The 17,286-nt window shown below is 40.6% G+C and overlaps 1 protein-coding gene across 1 annotated transcript in view; it reads right to left on the bottom strand.

Annotated features, from left to right (window-relative positions):
- Nucleotides 1-17,286, bottom strand: part of TMEM255B (transmembrane protein 255B) — a 120,776-nt gene that overhangs the window by 90,486 nt on the left and 13,004 nt on the right. Inside the window, exon 3 of the mRNA XM_073614726.1 lies at nt 16,636-16,698. Coding sequence (XP_073470827.1) covers nt 16,636-16,698 — 63 coding nt within the window. The remainder of the gene's footprint in view (nt 1-16,635; nt 16,699-17,286) is intronic.

The raw sequence follows: 17,286 nt of genomic DNA, 5'->3' as shown, positions 1-17,286 counted from the left end.
CTCACATCTCTCCTCTAGGCTGGAAAGCATGAGATTGAGAAAAAAAAATTCACCGATCTCATGCTGACAGCCGCAATCGCGGTTTTCTTTACCTCCGGGAACCCGGGCGTGACGTCATACCGTCGCGCGCGGGCCCTGACAGTCATAGAGATGACTGGTGACCATCTGGTCACTGGAAATCTCAAATCATCATCTTCTGGCGCCAGTCGATTCTTTCTCCAGGCCCCCAATGGCACGGGAGAGCCCGGAGAAGCACCGGATGGCGACGGAGGGGGGGGACACCCCCTCCCGTCACCTATAAGAACGATCAAGCGGTGAACTGCCTCTATGATCATTCTTATCGTGCACAGAATCGCCGGCTGGAAAGAATGATATTTGAATGATGCCTGTAGCTGCAGGCATCATTCAGATATCCCCTCACAAAGTCAAAGATGTCATATGACACCAGTGCTGGGACAAGGCCATTTGGTGCCCAGGGCAAAGATGGCAAACTGCGCCCCCCCCCCCCCATTTCCACATCTCCCCACTGTAATATCCACATCTCCCCACTATAATATCCACATCTCCCCACTGTAATATCCACATCTCCCCACTATAATATCCACATCTCCCCACTGTAATGTCCACATCTCCCCAAATCTCCCCCACTGTAATATCCACATCTCCTCCCCACTGTAATATCCACATCTCCCCCACTGTAATGTCCACATCTCCCCACTGTAATGTCCACATCTCCCCCACTGTAATATCCACATCTCCCCCACTGTAATATCCACATCTCCCCCACTGTAATATCCACATCTCTCCCATACATCACAGTACGCTCAGCCCCCACCCACCCTGATGTCCACAGCCCTCAACAACTCCACTTTAATGTCCTCAGCGAGTCAGCACACACTTTCCTCCTTTTCAGCTTTTCAGACTAGTGTCCTCACTTCCTGTAACTTCACCCCCTCCCTCACTTACCTTGCACAGACCAAAGATCGGAGGGAGGCATGGCATGTCATGGATGGAGGGCGGGTGTTGTAAGATGGTGATTGGTCGCTAAGACCGTCCTTCATCCTAGCAGCCAATCACCTGCTTGTTAACCTCCGGCAGCTCCGCACTCCATCCAGAACTGTTCCGCTTCCTGCTGTCGGCCCTGTGTAAGGATTACAGAGATGGCAGGGAGAAGAAAATGCTGCTAAATGGCGGTACCGCGGCAGGCTGCATAGGAGAGTGAGGCATTTAGTGATGCCCGTTTTAGAAGCACACTTCACTGCGCCCCCCCACCCCCAATAAATTGTACCTCCCAGGGCATCCGTCCTTTCCGCCCCCCCCCCCCCCCCCCCTGTACCGGCTCTGTATGACGCCCTAAGGTATTGAAGTGGTTAAAAAAGCATCAGTGCTTATTATTTTCATGTAATTACAGGGTCTTTTTAACTTTGGTTTCACTTTTAAAACTCAGCTGCTCTGTAATCACACAGATATCTCAGGAGATCACGGGCAGCACTCCCTCTTCTACTCAGATCTCAGGTGTTTTCAGAGAAAAAACTTCTCCTCTCTTCTCCTAGTGAGAACAAATGTTCTCCGCTTCATAAACAGGATGGCAGAGGAGAAGATTTTTCTCTGAGAACTGAAATGAGATTAATTATCGCTGTTTGATAAACGAACACCAGAGACACAGAACAGAAAGCCTGAGTACATTTTTCACCATTTTAACTGGTTGCTGGTGTGATTTCAATATTGTCAGCATCTATTAATTGATACAGGTGAATTTAACTACAAATTACAGAAGAATCACAAACTTGGAATGCAATTATTGGCTTTTTGTTTCTCCACTTTTTTGTGTCATACCAATACTCACAAAAGAAATAAACATGAGGATGCCTAAACATTTGTAATTGCAACAATTTTCTGGGGAAGTGGTGCATTATCTGACAGAAATTCTGGGGGGGGGGGCGTTATTTTTGGCCATGACTGTATTTTAGGCATAGTTTATCTTAAAGTGGAACTTCACTCTTTCAGTAACTATTTTTAATCTTTATGCTGCTAGCATCAGTAAATAAATAGTAAAGTATACAGTGGGGACGGAAAATATTCTGACCCCCTTAAATTTTTCACTCTTTGTTATATAGCAGCCATTTGCTAAAATCATTTAAGTTAATTTTTTTCCTCATTTCTGTATTGACAGAAAAACACAGAATTGTTGACATTTTTGCAGATTTATTAAAAAAGAAAAACTGAAATATCACATGGTCCTAAGTATTCAGACCCTTTGCTCAGTATTTAGTAGAAGCACCCTTTTGATCTAATACAGCCATGAGTCTTTTTGGGAAAGATGCAACAAGTTTTTCACACCTAGATTTGGGGATCCTCTGCCATTCCTCCTTGCAGATCCTCGCCAGTTCTGTCAGGTTGGATGGTAAACGTTGGTGGGCAGCCATTTTTAGGTCTCTCCAGAGATGCTCAATTGGGTTTAAGTCAGGGCTCTGGCTGGGCCATTCAAGAACAGTCATGGAGTTGTTGTGAAGCCACTCCTTCGTTATTTTAGCTGTGTGCTTAGGGTCATTGTCTTGTTGGAAGGTAAACCTTTGGCCCAGTCTGAGGTCCTAAGCACTCTGGAGAAGGTTTTCATCCAGGATATCCTTGTACTTGGCCGCATTCATCTTTCCCTCGATTGCAACCAGTCGTCCTGTCCCTGCAGCTGAAAAACACCCCCACAGCATGATGCTGCCACCACCATGCTTCACTGTTGGGACTGTATTGGACAGATGATGAGCATTGCCTGGTTTTCTCCACACATACCGCTTAGAATTAAGGCCAAAAAGTTCTATCTTGGTCTCATCAGACCAGGGAATCTTATTTCTCACCATCTTGGAGTCCTTCAGGTGTTTTTTTAGCAAACTCCATGCGGGCTTTCATGTGTCTTGCACTGAGGAGAGGCTTCCGTCGGGCCACTCTGCCATAAAGCCCCGACTGGTGGAGGGCTGCAGTGATGGTTGACTTTCTACAACTTTCTCCCATCTCCTGACTGCATCTCTGGAGCTCAGCCACAGTGATCTTTGGGTTCTTCTTTACCTCTCTCAACTGGGCTCTTCTCCCCCGATAGCTCAGTTTGGCAGGATGACCAGCTCTAGGAAGAGTTCCAGTCGTCCCAAAGGTCTTCCATTTAAGGATTATGGAGGCCACTGTGCTCTTAGGAACCTTAAGTGCAGCAGAAATTTTTTTGTAACCTTGGCCAGATCTGTGCCTTGCCACAATTCTGTCTCCGAGCTCTTCAGGCAGTTCCTTTGACCTCATGATTCTCATTTGCTCTGACATGCACTGTGAGCTGTAAGGTCTTATATAGACAGGTGTGTGGCTTTCCTAATCAAGTCCAATCAGTATAATCAAACACAGCTGGACTCAAATGAAGGTGTAGAACAGGGATATGCAATTAGGGGACCTCCAGCTGTTGCAAAACTACAAGTCCCATCATGCCTCTGCCTCTGGGTGTCATGCTTGTGGCTGTCAGAGTCTTGATATGCCTCATGGGACTTGTAGTTCTGCAACACCTGGAGGTCCGCTAATTGCATATCCCTGGTGTAGAACCATCTCAAGGATGATCAGAAGAAATGGACAGCACCTGAGTTAAATATGAGTGTCACAGCAAAGGGTCTGAATACTTCAGGCCATGTGATATTTCAGTTTTTCTTTTTTAATAAATCTGCAAAAATGTCAACAATTCTGTGTTTTTCTGTCAATATGGGGTGCTGTGTGTAGATTAATGAGGAAAAAAAATGTACTTAAATGATTTTAGCAAATGGCTGCAATATAACAAAGAGTGAAAAATTTAAGGGGGTCTGAATACTTTCCGTCCCCACTGTATTATATTTACTTGTTTTAGACTTTTTTAAACTTTTCTTCAGTTGCTTCCTGGTTTCCAGGCCTAGGCAAATTATGTAATACACTCTAATGCCCCGTACACACGATCAGACATTGATCGGACATTCCGACAACAAAATCCATGGATTTTTTCAGACGGATGTTGGCTCAAACTTGTTTTGCATACACACAGTCGCACAAAGTTGTCGGAATTTCTGCTCGCTAAGAGCGCGGTGACGTACACCACATACGACGAGACTAGAAAAGGCCATTCCAGAACCAAGCGCGGCACCCTTTGGGCTCCTTTTGCTAATCTTGTGTTAGTAAAAGTTTGGTGAGAGATGATTCGCGCTTTTTCAGACTCGTGGTTTTCAGATCGTTTTCTGCTGTTCAGTTTGTGCTTGTGGGTTTGTATCTGCTCTTCAGTGCGTGCAGCAAGCTACGCGTGACTCAGTCATTGTGTTCTTGTTCGTTCATTACTGTTTTTCAGGTCGTTCTTCACAGGCCTTGCTGTTCTTCAGTGCGTTCTGTTACTTCATTCTGAGCAGCCGACCTTTTTCTAGCCATGTTGCGTATACGTACTCCTCGTAGAGTTCGTGCTGTGCGGGGGCTTGGTGTTGGGGTCCTTACCTTGACACAAGTCCAGTCCATGAACAGGGTGGGGAGGAGTTCATGGACCAAGAATTGGTTGCTTCAGCGTGACCAGTTCTGTCATATGCCTTTGCTCCGTGAGATCCGTGAGAATAATCCTGATGATTTCAGGAACTTTCTCCGGATGACGGACCCCGTATTTTACTGTTTGTTGGCTTTGCTGACCCCTTATATTAGCAGGCAGGATACCTGCATGAGGCAAGCCATCACTCCGTAGCAGAGGTTAGTCGCCACGCTGCGGTACTTGGCGACTGGGAGAAGCCTGCAGGACTTGAAGTTCTCGACAGGCATCTCCCCTCAGGCTCTGGGGATCATTATCCCAGAGACCTGTTCTGCCATCATCCAGGTCCTGCAGAAGGAGTATATTAAGGTAAGATTTTTCTCGTTTAATATCACATTTTATTGTATATGTTGTTTGCTAATATATTGTATTTCTTTCCTCATTCCCTAATTACCATGATTGTAATATGCTGTGAATGTCCCCTTTGTCCTCATTCATGCTGGATTTTTATGTAATTATTTTTTTGTCCTTCATACATATTTGCCTTCACTTACCTCCCCAGCATGGTCTCCTGGCCCTATATTCACCTCATATAGTCACTTAACAATGTATTTTATCAGCTCCATAGTAGTGCTTTACCCCAAACACCCCCTAAAATGTTTTTAAATGTGATTTGTGCTTTAAATTCAGGCAGAGTACCAGAGGCTTTTTTTGGGGTTCCCCAAATCATTTGGAACCCTCCCTCCCCCCAACTGCTAAGTCAGCTGATACCAATTCTCTATCTATCCTCAATCATCTATCTGCTGACTTTGCCAAGCCCATACACACTATACCCATCTCTTTTGTGGTCATATTTATGGATGAATTCCCCAAAGCATGTAGTGCAAGGGCCTGCCTGTATACTTTCAAATGGTACTGTTTAAAGTTTTTGTATCCTATTATTATCTTGATAGGTAATTGCAGAATTTCCAAATGTGCTCAAATGTGTACAGTGTGTATTTATATCTTTGTTTTATGACACTTCTTACCTGTCCAGTGGGCTGTCAGTAGTGTAACTAAGGAGGGGCTGGCCAAAGTAATACCCATTATTTAGGCATTCATCTCTCAATGAAGTGGAGAGGGTTACCTGTCCAAGAGCTCCCCCCTATAATGTTAGAAAGGGCCCATCAGAGGGGGGGGAGGGTGAATACGATAGGGGTACCTTATACTTTGGTCTTTAAAAACTCCCTCAAATAAATGTTATCTTGATGTTGGCCAAGAATGTTTGTGTCTAATCTGCTTTCCCTGTTTATGTGCAAAATGACTAATGTTTTTTTGTTTTGACTCCACAGTTTCCTTCCACGCCACAGGAATGGCAGACTGTGGCCTCCCACTTTGCCCAGCAGTGGGACTTTCCTAACTGCGGAGGGGCAATTGATGGGAAACACGTCCACATCGTCCCACCACCCAACTCGGGGTCATACTATTTTAATTATAAGGGGTTCAATAGTATTGTGATGTTGGCGGTGGTGTCGGCTACTTATGTGTTCCTGTATGTGGACGTGGGGAAGAATGGCCGGATGTCCGATGGTGGAGTCATCGCCCAGACGGAGTTCTACAGGCGTCTCCAGAATGGCAGCTTGGACTTGCCACCTCCAGAAGACAATGTGGAAGGACGATCTACAAACGCCGGGAACTCCTGAGAATGGCTCCTCTCACTGTAATCTCGCGTGATATAGCGGGATTACAGTATGAGGAACCATAAAATACAAAAGTTTAACACAAATCAGCACACATTATTCCCCAACATATTAATAAAATAATAAAGTTAAATTCCCCCTACACAATATACATTAACCTAATTATAAAAAAAACATTGTTTTTATCAATATTTAAAGATCATACATGTCCCTATTTAAATGTGAATGGTGTATAGTAAATGAATGTAATGCACATATGTAATGCAGCTATACACCATTCATATAAATGCAAAATACATTTATAATCATTAAAAAAATAATTTTAATAAAGTATACAAGTATAAATATTTATTAATAAATTAAAATAAAATATATTTCATTATAGATAAACATAAAAATTGATAAACTGGTGCGATGCGAGAACACTGCGAATCCACTGCGGGTTCCCGCATCGCACCGACTCGCATGTCAGTTCACACTGCCATATGCGAATCGCTGGGGAGTGTCAATACATTGTTAAGGACACCCCCAGATCAGCTTGCATATCGCACTGCGAACTGACAGTTCGGACATGAATCGGATCGCATATGTGTGAACACACATGCGATCCGATTCTGGTCCGAACAGAAAAAAGGGTCCTGTGCGTGTTTGCACCGAATGCGGTGCGATATCAGCCATACTATCTGTACAGCTGATATCGCACCGCACAGACATCGCATGTAATGTGAATGGCAGTGTGCTGCAAATAACATGCGATGCCTGTGCGATGTCCGGCATCGCGCAAGTGTGAACTGGGCCTAAAAGTTAACACCCCCAAATCAGTTCACATATCGCAGTGCGATCTGCAAACTCGGACAGTAATCGAATCGCATGGGTGTGAACACCCATGCAATCCGATTCTGCTGTGGACCAATAAAAGGGTCCTGTAAGAGTTTGGTCCGAGGGCAATGCAAATTTAGCAATACTATCTGTATGGCTGAAATCGCATCGCACAGAGATCGGATGTAATTTTGCACTGCGGTGCGAATCACATCCGATCTCGGACACCGCAGCAGTGGGAACTGGCCCTAAATCATATTGCATTTGCACCAAAATGGTACAGGACCCTTTATTTGGTCCGCACTGGAATCGGATCGCATGGGTGTGAACACCCATGCGATCCGATTCCTGCACCATTACCCACCATTACATAGTTCGCACTGCGATCTGTGAAATGATCTGGGGGTGTCATTAACTTTACATTGACACCCGCAGTGGTGCGCAGATGTCAATGTAGGTGCGATGTGAAAACCCACACAGGAATCACGCTGGTTCACGCATCGCACAAGTGTGAACCCAGCCAGAGACGTGAACATCTAAAAAAAAAAAAATATATATATATATATATATATCTATATATAGATATATATATATATATATATATATATATATATATATATATATATGTATCTATATATAGCTATATATATAGATATATATATATATATATCTATCTATATATATATATATATATATAGATGTATATTTATATATATATATATATATATATATAGATATATATATATATATATATATATATATGTATGTATATTTATATATATATATATATAGATATATATATCTATATATATATATAGAGATATATATATATATATATATATATATATATATATATATATATATATATATATATATATATATATATATATATATATACACATATATATATATATATATATATATATATATATATATATATACACACTATAAATTCCTATCCTGCTGGTTTTGGGGTGTGTAATGGTGGGGAAGGTGTGCTCTGACTGTTTGGTGAAAGAAAGAAGTCAAAAGACTTCTTTCTTTCTCCAGAATATCAGCCAGTTTCAGGCTTCTCACTCTGATTCTCCACTTCTGAAATGGTGAATCAGAAAGTGAGAATTCTGTCACAGATCGCCAGTGAGGTGTGGAGATCGCACCTTCATAAACTGGCCGTTTCTGTGAATTCTCACTGTGTTGAGATAATCAGCGGAGAACATGTTCTCCGCTGATTATCTCAGTTTCATAAACTGGTAAAGCGCTGAGATCAGCGGTGAGACTCGGGATCGCCGCTGATCTCAGTTTCATAAAAGGACACCTGTGTGCCTCTTCAAAATTTGGCTTTTTCTCCAATTTGTCAAAAAATGTCAAAAATTTGTAGCACACAAAAAAACAAAGGGATTTGGAGGGGTTTTAAACTCTCCCTAAAACATCAATGATGTTCTTCATTTTTTGAAGAACATCATTGATGTTTTTCTTGATGTTTTTCAAGTCCCTATTATACCCCATGATCTCCCCAATCAGGATCTGTGCACTTTCCGAGGTGAAAGGATCTGGATCAACAACATCACGATCACCTAAAAAGATAGAAACCAAAAAACACCATGTATTATAAATATGCCGGCATCCATCTCTTACCTGAGCCTGTGGTCGCAGACACTCACCTGTTGTGGTGCCAATTTCCACCACGTCTTCCTCCTCCTGCTCTGCATTGCTTGGGTGGATTTCCCCTTCTTCCAGAGGTGAGGGGTCTGTGGTCTCCTCGGATGAGGGGTGTCCTCCGACTCTTTTCTCCCCTATGTTAAAAAAAATTGGTATACTTAGCACACAGATATTTCATGGCAGAACTATAAATATGAAACATTGTTTGGAAGTGGGGTACAATTTTATATTTTTGCAGAGTTCCAAGATGTATAATTTTTAGTGTCCTTTGTCAAGCTTCAATACTTTACCTGTTTTGTACAAGCTTCACAGATGGAGACACCCCTATAGTATACACTGGAGCACCTGTGTGGGCCCCCTAATAAAAAGGGTGTTCTTGTGTCCCACACTAGTGCTCCAGCGTCCAGATGTGTAACCAGCTGCTGAGTGTCCTCTCCTTACACAGAATCTAGTTTGCATTTCATTCTAGTAACAAACCCATCTACACAACCAAATTAGTTTCAGACAAGTAGGCCCTAAAAAATGTGGGCAAATGCATATGGACAAAACAATGGTGTTTTCTAGGCTGAACGAACAATGTTTTATACGAACTAATAATGTGCCCATGAACATGAAAGTTGCCTTTTGAAACTGGATAACAGTTAAGAAAAGCACATGGAGCAGCACGAATGTAATAGACATAAAAAGAATAGGAACACAGGACAACTACTTACTTTTTTGCAGCACTCTCCGGATCTTTCGGTACTGCTTGTGCTCTCTTAATTTCAGGTCCAACTACCGCTTCCTGAGCTGATCTTTTGATTGTCGTACCCCGAAATTCCAGTGCAGACTCTTGACCACTTTCGCCATGATCTTGGCCTTTCTGACATTGGGGTTGGGGTAAGGTCCATACTTCCCGTTATAGTCGGCCTTCTTCAGGATGTCCATCTCCAACATCTCCCCAAAGGACATATTCGATGCCTTAAATCTTCTCCTTTTGGATCTTGACGTTTCAGGCTCTGGGCTTTCCTCCCCCTCCTCCTCGTTGCTGTAATTAGCACGCACCTGCTGTGTCTCCGCCATGTGCTCTTCCCCCACTGCGCCAAACGAAAAGGGGCGGGGAATAGACTAGAAAGAACGTCAGGGGCGGGCGGAGTTACACGCATGCGCAGTGTCTATAAAGCGTAACACGCGTGCGTAGTACGCACGATCTGTGAGCGGAGGAAGGAGTAACGGAGGCGCCGATCGTGATAGCGAAGGTAAGATTTAACATTGGGCCTATACTGCTTCTAGATTGAGGCCTGTATTTGCACAAGTTTAGTAGACTTTAGGCTGACATTAGGGTTTGTCTTGTGTTGTGTCTTGCAGTGAAAATGGATATCTTGAAAGATAAGGACTTTATGCCAATCTTCATTGATATGTTCAGGGAGCTGCCTTGTCTGTGGCAGATAAACCACCCGGAATATAAGAACCAAACAAAGAGGAAGGCAGCGCTGGATCAATTGCTAGAATTTGTGAAGACGGTGATCCCCATGGCAGACATCATCTATTTGAAGATCCTAATTGGTGGCCTGAGGAGCACTTATCTAAGGGAGCACAAGAAGGTCCAGGATTCCCAGAGATCAGGAGCAACAGATGACATTTATGTCCCCAGGTTGTGGTACTATGACAGGCTGCATTTTCTGGCAGGTCAGACTTAACCCAGGTCATCACTCTCCAATCTTCCTTCCACACTTCCTTCCCCCCCAGCTGAGGCTTCTGACGCCCAACCTGGGCCTTCCAGGCAGCAACATGTGGAGGAGCCCAGCTTGAGCCAGGTATAGCATTCCTCAAAATATTTCTGGTTGTCCAATCAATGATGTTAACTAGATGTTAGATTGGAGTACTAATAATTTCTGATTGTGATTGATGAAGCAAAAACTAAAACCATGTCCCTTTTTCATACACAGGGAAGTCTCAGCCAGGAGGTGGCCGGGCCAAGCAGGCTGCCTGATATCCAGGTGCCTCCCCTACACCTTCAAAGACAAAGTGCCAGGAAGAGGAGTAACCTGGAGGAGGCTGCCATAGGCCTCTTTTGGAAGGCTACAGAGGCCCTGAGAACACCCCACACTGTGGAGGAGGACTTTGCTGGCATAACTGCATGCAAAATGATGCAGATGGAGGAGGGCCAATGACTCCTGTGTGAGTTGCTAATTTTGGAAGCTCTCAATAAGGGGTTGAGGGGCCAAATAACATGTGCTACCCACATACGTGACCTCACACATGGTCCTCCTCCTCCTCCAGGTCCTACTCCTCCTCCTGCCACATGTCCAACACCAGAGCCACAGCGTGGAAGGAAGCATCTAAGGAAGACCAGAGAGTGATGGCCCTGGGTTTAGTCTGGTCTGGCAAAATATGCAGGCTCTTGTAGTACCACAGCCTGGGGACACAGGCAGGTACATTTCAAAAATACAATGTGAAATTAACATGAGACACCAACACCAAACAATCTCCTTGAGATTAAATAATACAAGATAATAATGGTGTTGTGGTAACTTGACACACAAAACACACACAAAAATATTATGGAGTAAAACACAAAATAAAGAAAAAAAAAAAAAAACAGCCTTGAAAAAAAAAAATTAATTAAAAACAACCAAAAAGAAATTTGGTCAGATGTGACAAATCAAAATATATTGAGGGAATCCCGATAAATAATAAAGAAATAAGTTTGTGAGAAGTCTGTGTGAATATGAGCAGCAAAACTACTTCATTCTTCTCACATTATAAAGAAGAAGAGAGTGCGCTGTATTAAACAATTTTTGATATTGCAGCGTGACGAAAGTGCTGTATCCATTCCGAACGCTAATTTTACCAGACCGAGCTGTTCCGTCTCAGAATTTCTTCTGAGCATGCGTGACACTTTGTGTGTCGGAATTCATCACACACGGTTGGAATTGACACGATTGGATTTTGTTGTCGGAAAATTTTATAGCCTGCTCTCAAACTTTGTGTGTCGGAAAATCCGATGGAAAAAAGTCCGATGGAGCCCACACATGGTCGGAATTTCAGACAACACGCTCCGATCGCACATTTTCCGTCGGAAAATCCGAACGTGTGTACGGAGCATAAGTCTCTTAAGGAGGGGAGGAGGGATTTTCTCAGCTAAGCACACCCTCCTGCATTCATGCCTGAACTAGGGGTAGATGGATTGCAGGAAGTAAATGCTACATGAATCTGCCCTTACTTAAGATGGTCAAAGACAAAAATGCTAGGTGCTGTTTTTCAAAGTGATTTCTGAGCAAAATAAATATGGAGACATGGATGAATGGGTGAGATTGCTTTACATATTAAAAATTAATTAAATAGCATTTTTTTCTTTAGACTTTTTTCATTCATTTTGTTCCTTCTGTAGGGCTGCCCAAATATTATATACACAATTTTAAAAAAGCCTCTATTTCATTTGTGAATAACGTAATTGTCCTTTGTACCAGACATATTATTATACTAATTTTTTTTAAATGTCAAATTGCAGAATAATTGTGCACTTTTTATGAACCATTGGCTGCCTTAGCTTACAGATAGAACAAATATTGGTTGTCATAATAGTAATGGAAACCTGGCTTTGTTTTACTATGCCTACTTACTAAATCACATTGCTTCCTCACAGTCAAAGAAACTTGTCCTGACAGAGCAGCAATGTAACCAACCCTTTCAGAGGTCAGAAAAGGCATTTCCCATATTTCTCTCATGACAGGTTTACTTTTAGTTACAGGCAATTCTTTCTGAAGAATTACAACTTGTTAATGGAACTACAAAAAAGACATTATACTAAGTTGTATTAAATAGTCAGGGTATTTTGAAATATGGATGGCACAGTGCAATCTGCTGGAACACCACCCAACGACTGGCTCCTTACATCACTTGGGGACTTTAGTGAGGACCTTCTAGGTCTTCCGTTACCATTGCAATAGTCAGTCATTCCACTGGATTAAAATGCAGTAGAATTGAGCATAGGACATAGACAAGTGAGGTCTTGAGAACTTAACCTTTGATGTTCTCCAAAGATGTGCACCGTGCATTATATATATATATATATATATATATATATATATATATATATATATATATATATATATATACATATATATTACTTTTCTATGTTTATAATTACCAATCAATTTTTAACTAACCTAATAAGGGCTTGAATGGAATTCAGAATCAAAAATTATACATCAATGTATTTGTTGAGGTTGTAAGTGTGTAATAATACAAAGCTATATTTTTTTGCAGCTACTGTATATATTGGGTATAGTTATATATTTTCTATATTTGAATAAAGTATGTAATTGTGATTTCTTCCCTGTTACTTGCACCAGCAGTCTTTGTTTGGATTTCCACTGTGTGATTGATCCTTTGCAACAGAAACGCTATCACTTTTCATAGTATAAATATGTTGCTACATAAAATATATATGTTCATAAAATGTAACTACCGCCTAGACTCCCTAGCTGTATTTTTCGATACTTTGCAATGCTGAATACTATTTCAGATATGATTGGTCCAGCAGCCGTCACATGAAACTCACAAGTCAAGGCACGGTAGACTAAGGCCCCATTCACACTAGCGCGTTTTTTGATGCATTTTGCATTTTGCAGAAATGCACGGGAATTTTTTAACATGGGTTCCTATGGAACATGTTCACATCAATGCTTTTTTGTATCTCCGCGTTTTTGGAAAGGGTCGGGGACTTTTTCTCATGCAAAATGCAGCGTTTTGCATGTAATGGTTTTCAATGGACAAGCATCAAAAACGCAAGTGCACCTTTTTTGCAGCGTTTTTGATGCGTTTTTGGTGCGTTTTTGGTGCGTTTTTGCCGTTTTTTTTTTTTTTTTTTTATTTTTTTTTTTTTTTGTAATTTTTTTGTAAGACTGTAAAAAAAAATGAAAAAAAAAAATGAAAAAAAAAAAACGCAAAACGCAAATCGCGGCAAAAACGCGGCAAAAACGCCGCTAAAACGCGGCAAAAACGTGGCTCAAAAACGCGGCAAGCATGAAAAAAAAACCTCCAAAAACGCTCAAAAGCAACATGCATAGGTGTGAATCGAGCCTTAAGGTTTAGCCTTTAAAATATATCCAAATATCTTGATAGTAATTCATGTTTCCCTACTTAATTTGAATGCTACAGATTTATTTTCTAACATACTGAAAGAAAGGATTTATTTAAAATGTATTAGAGCAGTGCTGATATTGTTCTGAATCCCCAAAGTACACATTGTATATAAGAAGCCAGTGTATGATCCACTTAATACTGAAATATTTTTAGGGTACATTTAAGATTGAAAGTGTGTCCAAATCTAATAACAAAATTTTAATATATTACAGTTTACTAGTCACCAAGTTTGGTGGCTGGATTCATTTTTTTCCAGGCTTTTTACTTTTTTTTCACCTGGTTATTTCTTCAGTACCGTGCTTAAATCTTAGGGGGGGCAACTCATTGTACCGTATCTATAAAGAAGCAGCCTCGCCACCCTATAACAGGAAGTGAATTAAGACTATAGAACTCAGACAGGGCTAATGACAATACTTGAAATTTCAGTGTAGCACTATCAGATCACTACAGGAAGTTAAAAGCTCACAGGATTTCTGGCAGGTTCAACTTTTTTTTTACACTTATTGAGCAGTGTTTATTTAATATACCTAAAGGAAGTATAACATGCTGTCTAAAAAACCTGTTGTGTTGTTTGGAAAAGTGTTTGATAGGAGCTATTTAGCTCCATGGTCTCTAAAAGCGTTTTTGTTGAGAAAAAAAAAAAATCCTACTTTTTGTTGCTGTGAAAAAATAGCTGTTTGTTTCACCAGACTAATCATATATTCCTGAATAGGAGGGTCTAGTTCATTATAATGAGTTAGTGCTCTTTCTGTGTTCCATTGGGAAAAGTTAGTAATTAGAATTATCTCACCAAAACTGAAAGCAGTATTAAACCCAAAACCAAAAATATAGTAATATTGCAGCTTACCAATCATTAGTAGTGGTGGCTGCATTTGTTTTATTTCTTTAGGTTTTTTCCTTCTGTTATCACCTGATGATCTGGCCAGTAACACACCTCCTGTATTAGAGTCCCCCACACTGGGTGATGGAGCACAGGGGGTACCTTTGGACAGCAACATTGCCAGTCTGGGGGGAGGGGAGGGTTTGATTTACTAGCAGATTTAGATACACTGAGGAATTGAAGCCAAATTCCACTTTATAAGCAGTTATAGCAAACAGTTTTTTTTTCTTTTTGGGATAAAGGTTTTATGTAAATAAATATAAGCTGATCATTGTAAGCATCCCTATCTCTATCAGAGTTAAATGGTTTATCTCATCGCTGTATATGTTACATCTGCAGGACAGCGTGTTCTTTTGAAAAACAACAGGCTTACTGTCAGGATCACCAGGTGAAAACAAACGAAAGACAAACAAATGAAAGAAAGCCTAAAAAAGAAAACAAATGCAGCCATCACATCTAAGATTTGGTAAACTGCAGTAAAAGAAATGATTGCTTTGGGTTTTAATACCGCTTAAAATTCCTATTCCAGGGGATGCCTAAAGTATCAGTTGTATCTTAGTGCAAACTTCTGGGAAAATCAGTGAGCCAATCGCACAAATCTAAAATGACACTTTTGGAGGCATTCAGGTTGCTGAATTGCATTGAGTTGAAAGGTAATTTTTCAATAAACATTAAATTACAACAAAACTTGTTTAACCATTTTTTATGCAATATTAATTTTTATTTATTTGCTATATATTTTTTCTACAAAAGTGTACTTACTCTTTTTAACGTGAAGCCTGGGGTAGAAAAATCTTGATCTCTAGCTAATTTTGTTAACAAAACATGCACTGGGCCGGTTTCACTGGGAACCCTGTTGAGTTTTTGGAAGGAGTTTTTGGAAGGAGATGTTCAAACCCAACCAATTAGGTTTTATTCCCCACAGGTACTTTGATTACTGCAGCTGGTCCAAGTTGTGGGGTCTGTGTGTCTATTTACTAAAACTTGAGCACTCAGAATCTGGTGCAGCTATGCATGGTAGCTTTGAACTTCAGCTTGTTCAGTTAAGCTTTGACAAAAAAACTGGAAGCTGATTGGTTGCTATGCAGAGCTGCACTCTCCAGTTTTAGTAAATCAACCCCAATGTTTTATCTCAGAGAGAGACATGCTGGACTGTGGCCGCTTGATGGATGTAAGTGTGGTGGGAAGGAACCTGTTTTATAAACTGCTGCCATTCCAGAAAGGGACATTACCTGGAACACATGACTTCATGACTTTGTTCAGGATGTGAATTAAATAGGGATCAGTCAAGCAGAAGTTTGCTTCATCTTACATACTGTACATTTTCTTTGTGGCTGGAGGGCTGTGTGCTTTGTGTTTCATTGTCCTTGAATAAACAGTCTTTTTTGTTTAAGAAAATAGTTGTTGTGCCTCTCCTTTGAGCTTAATTCCCACACAAGCAAATAACAAATTTTCATTGTTGGGCCTCATTCACACTGGCACTCCTGCATTTAGCTTATCTAATAGCAGGAGGAGTCATCTTTTTTTGCCTCCCAGATCACAATTTACTGCAATTAGATGTTCCTGGTGCGCTTAGTCACATTTTCATGCATTTAGAGTTTCTAATCAGATCCATGGTTGCACAAAATTCTATTTTCTCTAAACGCAGCTAAACTGATCACACCTAAATCCAGGTAAATGCTCAGTGTGAATGGCACCATTGAAAAATCATTACATGTGCTTATATGTGTTTAGAGGTGTCCTCTAAATGTATATAAATGCAGGTTTGACAGTTCCAGTGCGAACAAGGCCTTGGAGTTTACATTCACTTTAATTTTTACAGAAAAAGTGCTAATTATGATGGAAAGTCCTAAATGTCATAAATGTTTCTAATAAACTGGACAAAATAGGAAATTACCACAAATGTTTGTGTTAAATTATTGTTATTTGCATGGCGCAGATTCAGATGAGAAACTTAATATGATACATACCATTTGTTTTCGATTTTCTACAAGATGAATTCCAATAATACCTAAAAAAGATCCAAAGCCGAGCTAGGAAAAAAAAAGAAAATTGAAAATCTGAAAAATATAACTTAGTTATATATTACATAATTGTCAACAAACGTCTTTATGCTTTTTGGCATTTATCATAACTTGCTGCCCACAGCTAAAGTAACCAGATCCCCTGTATCTATGCCAATGATCTGCCAAAACTTATAAATGTCCCAATTTCTGATGATTTCTATGTTCTAAACTTGTGTACACTTACTGTATAATTGTGCAATTTTAATGTATGGCTAGAATCACATTTAAAATGTATGTTGTAATCATATGATTAAATCTATATGTTCTATGGCATTATGTGGTTCATGTGATGTTTGTGAGTACCGCAAATGCAGGGGACCCAGCACTGCTTGGCTACAAAGTGATAAATGCAGACAACAATAGCAAAAAAAGGATAAATTGACATAGCAGATACAATGAATGTGTGAATATAATTTGGGAAACTCTATGCAATTGCTATTATAGAAGAGTAGCCTTTGAAATGGAGATTAGAGAGGCAAGGGGCCCCTTAATGGCTTTGCTATGGGCCCCTAACAATGTTGCTGGAACAAGAATATAAAGGAAATCTATTTAATA

The sequence above is a fragment of the Aquarana catesbeiana genome, linkage group LG02, assembly GCF_042186555.1.
Source record: "Aquarana catesbeiana isolate 2022-GZ linkage group LG02, ASM4218655v1, whole genome shotgun sequence".
Taxonomy (NCBI): domain Eukaryota; kingdom Metazoa; phylum Chordata; class Amphibia; order Anura; family Ranidae; genus Aquarana; species Aquarana catesbeiana.
Note: the sequence above shows the minus strand (reverse complement) of the source record. Positions and strands in the feature narration are given on the sequence as shown.